The sequence below is a fragment of the Diadema antillarum genome, unplaced genomic scaffold (assembly GCF_040938485.1).
Source record: "Diadema antillarum isolate AM-2024a unplaced genomic scaffold, OU_Dant_1.0 seq00001269_RagTag, whole genome shotgun sequence".
Taxonomy (NCBI): domain Eukaryota; kingdom Metazoa; phylum Echinodermata; class Echinoidea; order Diadematoida; family Diadematidae; genus Diadema; species Diadema antillarum.
The window spans coordinates 537,817-547,365 of record NW_027272051.1 but is presented as its reverse complement, the minus strand read 5'-3'; the positions used below and the strand labels follow the sequence as shown (position 1 = coordinate 547,365).

Below are 9,549 nucleotides of genomic sequence, written 5' to 3'. Positions count from 1 at the left end.
TACATTATTATATCTATTGTTGTGTGAAAATTATTTTCTTCAGAATGGTCTCATATTCAAGTAATGTGCAGTTTAATGTTTCTAGGTAAGCGTCCCTGGTCAGTGACGGGGCATTCAACTGCACATCACTTGAATATGAGACCATTCTGAAGCAAATAATTTTCACACAACAATAGATATACAATGTACTCTTGAATGAATCCCATAAGGATTGGAACAATCATCTCCCAGCATTTCCACTGATTCCCACTGATCAGTTACTAGCCTTCCCCTTTAACAATCCACAGCCCAGTCGCTGTAAGTACAGCGTACTAACAGCGTCTGGTCAGGCTAGACATGATTGTGTGACTGTGTGCGTGTTCTTGTAGTTTGATGATAGTCACTAACAAGGTAAAAAATATGAGAAATGCTTCAAAATTGATTGCAATCAGGTGTCATTAAGTATCTGTCTTAGAAAAGGGGAGGTACATTCTCCCCACGCATGAACAATTCTACATGTAGTTGTTCTTTTCATAGACGCGATTACTAAGCGATCCCGTGGTGGCGGCCGGCACCGAATTGGGGTTGAACTTCGAGGCGGTGGTCGAGGTCTTCTTCTTACTTCCCGAGGAAATATTATTGGGTTTCCACGTGGTCGTGCGGGTGGACTGGACCGTCGAGGAGAAATTGGACGAGTCCAGGGAGACGCGGAGGGACTCGGGGAGACAGCAGCTGAACTGGGCCCGCCACTGCCGCCGGATCTGCGGCTGCCGCACGCAGTAGAGCATAAAGATGAAGTAGCCCTGTAGCGAGTTGAGCACGGTGAAGAGCCCCTGTACGACCACGCTGGTAGCCCGGATCAGCGAGAGGTAGCCCACTGACCACGTCAGACCTTGGTAGAGGTTGGAGTGAAATATTTCATTTTATTTATCTATTTTCACTTAATAAAATATGCATGCATAAGAATGTGACAATTGTTTATAAAGTACATGTATAACATAACAATGTGACAAAACAAACAACAACCAAACAACCAACCAAATAATATATCAAGTGAAGGGGTTATTGACAAGGCAATGGGTCTTATTTAAAACTAGTTCCGGAGAAGTACTGGTAAATGCAGAGTTTTCTCTCTTCTTTCTATTAACTATAACTGACTAAAAAAAGTCAGCACGCGCACGCACACTCATACATACACAAACAAAACATACACAAGCACATTAACAACATACAAGATGACATTTTCATAAACACATCCGTATCATACTAATCTCTTATTAATTCAGAATGATATTAATTCCAGAATACCGTTCAAGTAAAATACGCTTGAAACGTTTCTTAGAACTTTTTACCGTCTTATCATAAATAGAGGATGACGTTTAAAACTGATCACAGAGAAGACAGAATTCAAGAATATTCTTTCTCATTTTTGTGGCTGTTGTTTTCTACACTAACGCACTACATCGTTCTATCATCAAACATTGTTGCTCAAGTAATTTGCTGGTTTTGCACATTTTAGCACATTTGGATTGAAGACATACCTCGTTTTATGGTACTGTCCAGCAAACAGTACTTAAACAGCAGAAATAACATCACTCATATTTTGCCAGCGATGGTATAAGCTCCGTATGCTTCATCTCCAAATGTGCAAAGTTAAAGTTACCATGATAAAATTATTCTTACATGTAATTCGAACATCTATCTGTAGTGTCCATTTTTATCAATCAAGACATAACCCAAGAAATTGAACGGAGCTAACCAAAAAGCAAAAAACAAAACAAAAACAAAAACAAAAAACAGAACACAACAGAACAAAATCATTATTTTGAGAAAAACTGTATAGAGCTGGAAAATGAATAATCTAAGTAAAAAAAATACTAACTGGCAAAAAAGAATAAAAACAATCACACAGAGAAAAAAAAACCAACAAAGAGAGAATGAGACATATTATGACAGAACAGTGAAAGAGAGAGATAGAAATAAAGAGTGACAGATAGAAAAAAAAGATAAAAGAGAGATAAATATGAAAGAGAGGGTAATACGAGAAGCATACAGAAAGAGAGAAATAAAGAGAACGCACAGAACGACTTCGTTTCAGTCCACTGTAACAATCATCTTCACCCTTGTTTAGAAGGAGCAGAAGATAGCAGTGAGGGGAAGCACTCACCCATGAGGAGGAGGATACACACGGCGTTCTGGAACCGCCGTAGTCGTTGGCGTCGCTCGCTCTTGTCGCTTGTCTGCTTGCCGCGCACCGTCTTGGTCAGGCGCTGCATGACGCGCACGAAGACGACGAGGTTGAATATGAGAATGAGACCGATGGGGATGAGTAGCCCGCCCACCTGGGGCCAGAGACTGACGAAACAGCTGACCACAAGAATGGACAAAGACGGACAAAACGCTTCAATACCTTGGCGATGTACCGCTACCAATTAATATTGTAATTAGTATTGTAAATGTGAATGCCTATTTCAAAAGTAAAGCGCTCCTGTTACATTTCGTATATCAGAGTATTCAGGCTTTATGGATAAAGACTCTTCGAGAGGATATCGTTGTCTCAAAGCCTTTGGTTTCTTTTTTCAAGTCCATTATTTTTTTCGTTTGACTCTGTACTGCTGGCTTGTACACTTAACTTTCACCATAAACATCGAGTAGAGTATCTCGTCAATGATACATTTGAATCTGCATTGTATATCAGCTTCATTATCAACCTCACTTTGTCAGCTAATCTCATCGAACAGCTGAAATAATACAGGCATTTCATACTGTCTGAAGCTCACCTGCTATCATGGCTTTTTTATTATTGACACGACACATACAACTGATTGAAAAAATACCCTTTATTGAAAAAAAAAAACCCAGCAACATTCAATTATCGACAAGGTGCTTGATTAGAAGAACCCAGTCTCTCACATCAGATTAAGGGGGCGAGAGTTTCGTGCACGAAAAGAGTGTTACTATTGGAATTAAGACTTTGATATTTCTACCCAATATATAGTAACACTGCTTTTACTACCAAGCCCCATTCTTCATCTTTTTTCGTAAATATAATTACTTCTTTCAACTTATTTTTCTTCTTCTCCTTCCTCTTTTCTTCTTTTTTTTTCTTCTTCTTCGTCTTCTCCTTCTCCTTTTTTATACTTCTCTCCGTTTTCGCTGTACTTCAGTCAAAAGTTTCCATGTAAATAGCTTTGGAAAGTGAGATAACGAACTGCCGTTTGTCACTTACAAATCTGTTTGTGCATAATTTTCCCTCGTGATTCCAGCTGTTATAAAGACTACGATAGCACTAATACCTGTGAGACAAAAATAAAAGGTGATAGAGTTCGCAAATGTTAGTAGATGATAAGACACATGACGTTTGGTTATATTCTGTAAATGCACAAATTTTCGCGGTGCATTAATTTTCTCACATTTCGCGGTACTTTTGGCTAGCGTGAATTCTAAAACTCGCGAAAATATCTTCACGATTTTCTTTGCACATTTTGAATGGATTGACAATCGTTCAGCGCGAATTCAAGAAGACCCGTAAATATGTTTTTGAGCCGTTCAGCGCGAAATATTAATCGCGCGAAATATATGGACGTTTACAGTATCCAATGTCTTCTCTAAAATTCTTGTTTATAATGATAGTGATACTTTTATCTACAAGGCCGTGCAGGTCTAAGTGTATTAAAGATTGATATAACAAAATAGACTTATTAGAAATATACATTTTAAATGGTCGGATGTGATCCATCAGTATAGTTATGATTGATATACTTTCAATTACTCCAATAAAATCCGGAGAAAAACGACAGTAGTATACCTATAGTAAATGATATTTGATTTAAAAAAAGGTAATGACGTCTTCAACATAAACTGTTAAGGAAACTTGTAAATTTGATCAGATTCTTCTAAATGTTCTTACTACCTTTTGTACAGCCCATTTTCAACATTGGTCAATAGAATAGTAATGAGGTCTGAATGAAGGAGGAAGAGCAGATATTATCTCACATGCTGTCTTTCCTAATTTTCAATTGAAAAACACAGAATTGCAAGAGAAAGGTATACATATACTAAACAGACAGCCTGTATTTAGACCAGAGTGCCTTTCCACACACTACATCCAAAGCCAGTTGAGACAACCCAGCGAGATTATCTGTTACATGGAGAAGAGAATGAACAAGCAGGACGTTTTTTGCTTGGGATTCAATTCTTACCCCATGCACAGAGAGACGACTTTAGGAGAAACTTGGACACATAGCTGTCCACGACTTTCACAAACATGCGGTACATGTTGAACCCTTCTACGCACATCCAGGCGAGCGAGGAGAGGGTGAAGAAATGGAGGAGGCCAGCCACGATACTACAGGGGACCACGCCCACCTCGGCCACGCCCCTCTCGGAATCCAAGGCTATCATGACCACGAAGGTGATGTAGAGACCCAGGAGAGAGGCACAGAGGCAGAGGAGGATCTGATTGGGGTTCTTCATCCTCAGTTTTCTGTGGACAAAAGTGAATGATAAAGAGAGGAGAGATTGAGATATATTCGCTCGAAATTTCAAAGCATCTCTTATCCCAATAACAGGATCTTATCAAGATAGTTGTAATGATACCATTATGTTGAACAGTGGAAGAAAAATGAACTTGGCACTAAGAGTTATTTTTAATATACATAAAATATATAACGAGCCATGTTATGGGAAAGGCTTTCGTCAACGTGTATGTGTGCAATGGTGATGGTAACATAGTCTTTTCTAAAAAGGACGAATCAGCTCTACCTGAACATGCTGAAGTATCTACATAATAGCAGGAAAAGACCACTTTATCAATACATTCAGATTGATTTTATGTACACATACTTTATTTTTTTTAGCTTACATAACTGTTGCCAGATATATCAAAGAATGTTACTTACAAAAGTATTCTGAAGCAGTGATGAATTGAATATCTCATCACTAGGTCCTCAGAGAGTATTCTCCGTAGATTTGAAGACATTACTAATACCAATCTCAGCTAGCTTTTGGACGATTGGGAGCCATCCACGTGTAAAAATCCAGAGGTCCATCAAACACGTCATAATATTTTTCATGATTTTAGAATCAGTACAAAGGGATTGGTACGCGGCATTCATTTGCATAATAAACCAACTCCTTTGAGTACAAAATTAATACGGGAATAAATTAGGGGATGGACTCGCGGGCTGGGAAATGTAACACCCGTTATTGTTTCACCTGTTACTAAGATAGGTCAGCAAAGTGATGACCAGACCCACGATGGACATACAGCAGCCCACATAGCTGAGGATCTCTAAGATGAAGTCCTCCCGGTCGGAGAGGGTGGATCCTCCGTAGATGTCCTGGAAGACAAGATGAAGGAGCGATGAATGGTGATTGGTGAAACCAACGTTACAATCGTGTGTAAGATGAACATAAAAGGATGGGGGATGTATGTGGATGGGGAATATACAGTAGCTTATGCACTGCAATCATTGTTTGGAGGTTTAATTGCAAGAAGTGTTTTGATTGCATTAAGGGCCGCCCGCCAGAGCTGTGTGGTATTGTAGCTTTTGTGTTTGTTTTAACATTTTGAATTCGCAATTGAAGACGAAAGTCAACTTAATGAAAATAAGTAGACACATTCTCACGTTCCATTTTCCGAAATCTTACCTGAGTTGTCGATGTGAGGGATTTTATTTGATTAGTTTGATGTATTATAATTCATTTTCCGTTTTAAAAAGTCACAATTACAAGTCAAAAGTCAAAAAGGTTAAAGTCAAAATATAAGACAATAATATATTGAAAGTGAATGTACCAAAGGAAATAGCATAGCTGATTACTGCATAATCGCGCTTTGCTTTCAAATTTGAAAATCCTTCAAGATCAAGATACACATAATAGTTTCCAGTTGAAAAATAAGGGACTCTTATGCTGAATGTGAAAGTAATGCACACTAATTATTTCTAATTTGTTCAAAGTCACTAGAACTATAAGTTTGCTGATTAAGTGTCTTTCTCACCATGAGCACAGCGAAGTTTGTGAGATGAGTACACTCGCACACAGGTCTCTCATCGGTGCTGTTGCTGCCTAGGCGACAGCCCTCCGCTGACCAATCACCGCTGCCATTGTTTGCTTCGAAATCCCAGAAGACGCAAGTGGCATTTGTTGCATTCTGGAAATGGTGGAAAAGTACAATAGATGTCCAGATTTAACAACATTTTTGATCTTGAAAAGGGGGATGAGGCGAGTTCTCTTATGTGTTTTTGATTCACTTGTTGCCCGTGTGTCGAAGTCCTCTCGCTTTGACACTGAAAAACCAATGACAACACCAATTAAATAAAAAGCAACACTCAAAACCACCTGCGAATATATTACGATGTACCTAATACGATATGCAAAAGAAAAACATTCACACAAACGAAATTTTGTCCACAAGGTCTTTCTTTTGCTGGCGATTGAAATGCCAATTGAAGGAAAAATGCAAATATGATTCATATTTCAGCATAATGTGAGCGCAAAAAAAAAAGTGAATGCATTTCCACATCTTTGTCGTGTGCTAACTGAACGACCCACAACACAAAAAGAGAAATGAAAACGAGACTAAAGTGGCGGATAGACATGGAGGAGGAGGTGCTGCTTACACTAATCAGCGGCGTGAACGAGATCACTACAGGCTCAGTGAGATCAGTGATCACGGAGTCACCCACAGCTGCCGAGATGACGGGAGTGTTGGCCGCCCGATAGCCGGTGCCATTGGTCACGTTGACACCTTGCCCGTCCAGACTGGACGAACGAAAGAGACCTGGGTCCACGAACGTGGTGAAAGAACATCGCACGTTGCTCTGAGAGCCAATGGCGTCGCCGATCTCCGACGGCAGGACTATGAGGGCGTCTGGTACATCGGCCACGGCTTCGGTGCTCCTACCGCGCACCAACCTGAAGTCGTCGTCGCCTATGGCGCTGGAGTCGGCGTCGACGGAGAGCGAGGCGGCAAGTCCGGCCTGGAACTCCTCGGGAGAGACCTCAATCACCTGAAGTAAAAAATAGCGTCAAATGAAATAATTGTTTTCCGGTGAAATTGTGCAAACTATTGAAAGACAGCGTTTCTGTAAACCTATAGATGTACTATCCGACATTGTGACTTGCAGTTCTTTTTACTATAATTAACCTTCACCACAGACTAACAAAGGGGTAGATTTGAAGGTCTTTCATCTCCAGCAAATATTAATATACAAGCTAGAGAATAGTCCTAGTTAGTGTACTGCATAACACGTGCATAATGTCCTTATGAATTATGAATAAAAAATTACATCGAAATATGCAAAGGTCTGACACTCGAAAGTGTCTCACTTATCCGTAAATCAAAATTATCGTTCTTACTTGATTTAACAGGAGAGAGCATGATATAAGTGTATTTTTTTCCAGTCTAAACATCCACATATTTTTTCCTTTGTTTTAAATGCAAGAAAACAACCTTTCATATTTATTTCTATCTTTAGAATGCTCACAATTTCATACATATCTCTTTGCATTGCACAATATTTTCAAATGACGTTGTTAATACTTTTGAGGTTTGCATAAATGGGTGAAAATGAACTGAAAAAAAAGTGACACTAAAACATAAAAAACAGATGTTATAAATGAAAGTAAAAAAATACACACCCTGTAGCTATAAAAGATTTGATACATTTTTTTTTTACCTGTACTGCCATATTCTCCTCAACCTGCCTGAACGTTCCGTTGTTGGCGTCGATGTCGACGACGAGGAGTTGGTCTTCGAGTGCCCTCACCGCCCTGCTGGGGGCTCCCGCGTCGTCCTGTGCAGCGGCGATCTCTTCGTCCGATGCCTGCAGGATGTTCTGCACTGTGGTGATCACGAACGCGGTGACCTGGTTTGCATGAGTTTCAGGGGGAAAAAAGGATCAAATCCAACAAACCTGACCAAACTCATGCTGTCGAATTCCTGTATGTCAAACAAACTGATTCGTTAACATCAGGTAAATGTAAATAAATGTTTGGTACATAGACTTATACTTTGTTTTGTTTTGTTTTGTTTTTGTACTTTACGATTAACTCCTATTTGTAAGTAGTAGAATATAAATTCTATCATTTGAAAAAAAGTAATAGAATATTATTGTTATCACGTTAACAGTATTTGACAACTGAAAAGAACATACTTGGGGATATAGACAGTAGGCCTACCTATGCTAAACTTTCTACAACAGCGTGCGCGGTCTCAAACTACGCGCTCTCAATAGAAACAAAAATGGCCTCCAATTCTAGAGCTGTAATACTGTTTTCTTACAAAGGGAAAACATAAGTTGGGGTCATCCCACACTATTGGACCCAACTGACCTCCGGCTCTGGTGACTGGACCTGAGCGATGTCTTCCAGGAGTCTCGAAGCCGACGCCAGCCCCTCGGACGTGAGCTCCTCGCTGTTTGACGTCAGCTCCGATGTCACCTCCGCGACATCCAGGGCGTTGTCCATGGTAACAGGAGTCTGTAAGAGATATGGCGGGGTTAAAAAAGTCCGGGAGATATTGTTTCTTTTTATTACATCTCGTCGTCGTTGATTTTATTCTACGTTTACTGCTTTTCCAAAAACGGTTATTTCGTTGAACTTATAGTTGACTGTAATATTGACTCATTTGTCTTTATGTACTGCATGTGACATTATTTTATTTTGTACCTGAATGTTATGAATAAATTTTCTTTGTGAAAAAAAAGAGTAATATTGACTCGTGCTAGTTTACTTCATGATCGTCAGTACAAATAAGATAAATGCATATATATGTTCAATACAGTTACTCTCAGGAGAGGGCTTACACACTGCAGGAAGGAGAGTGAAAAGAAGAAGAGGACGAGGAGGGGGAAAAAGAAGAAAAAAAGTTGAAGAAAGAAACAAAAATATAATAAAATAAAAAACATACTCACCTCCTCCAAATTGATTAGTTTTTCATCAGCCGTTAGATTACGTCCGCAGTTGTCTACCGGATCCCAGTAACTGGCGGAGAGACCGTCTCCAATACAACGAGCGACTGCAATGGGTTGACCGTCTATGCGTAAAATAGCAATATGAAGGATATATGTCTCACCGTGTCATTGTGTACTATTGCCCCACCTAACCCGTTCGCCTCGAGATAGTGCAATTCCTCATACAGTTAACGCATTGGGTTCACTGTTACAGGAAGGATTGGGTTTAAGAAAGGTATTGAAAGGTACGGTTACAAATGAACGGTTAATTCATTTGACCACAGAGAGGCTTAGTTAAGGTGCCATCAACACACATTTTAGGAAGCTACTTTTCACTTAACAAATAAATCTCTGAAATGTGTAGGATGGGGTTGAATAGTTAGCTAAACAGTGTGATGAATTGCGCAAATTGTAATTTTATGCCATATAACGATTTTATGTTGAATTGTATCGTACTAATATTGACTGATTCAGGCGCTTTTTTTAAGGACGCCGCCACTCCAAAGTAAGATTTACGGATAAATTCCACACCAAATTGAAGTTAACTGTACATGAGGATTGCCAACCAACAAGAAAGTGAACTTGGAAAAAGGACAAGAACTAGCGATATGTC

The 9,549-nt window shown here is 39.5% G+C and overlaps 1 protein-coding gene across 1 annotated transcript in view; it reads right to left on the bottom strand.

The window, feature by feature from the left end:
* Positions 1–491: 491 nt before the first annotated feature.
* Positions 492–9,549, bottom strand: part of LOC139745480 (uncharacterized) — a 37,128-nt gene continuing 28,070 nt past the window's right edge. The window contains exons 20-29 of the mRNA XM_071655872.1: positions 8,898–9,019; positions 8,317–8,463; positions 7,662–7,850; positions 6,603–6,992; positions 5,981–6,133; positions 5,197–5,321; positions 4,182–4,465; positions 3,209–3,275; positions 2,147–2,346; positions 492–871 (exon numbers count right to left, since the gene is read on the bottom strand). Coding sequence (XP_071511973.1) covers positions 492–871; positions 2,147–2,346; positions 3,209–3,275; positions 4,182–4,465; positions 5,197–5,321; positions 5,981–6,133; positions 6,603–6,992; positions 7,662–7,850; positions 8,317–8,463; positions 8,898–9,019 — 2,057 coding nt within the window. The remainder of the gene's footprint in view (positions 872–2,146; positions 2,347–3,208; positions 3,276–4,181; positions 4,466–5,196; positions 5,322–5,980; positions 6,134–6,602; positions 6,993–7,661; positions 7,851–8,316; positions 8,464–8,897; positions 9,020–9,549) is intronic.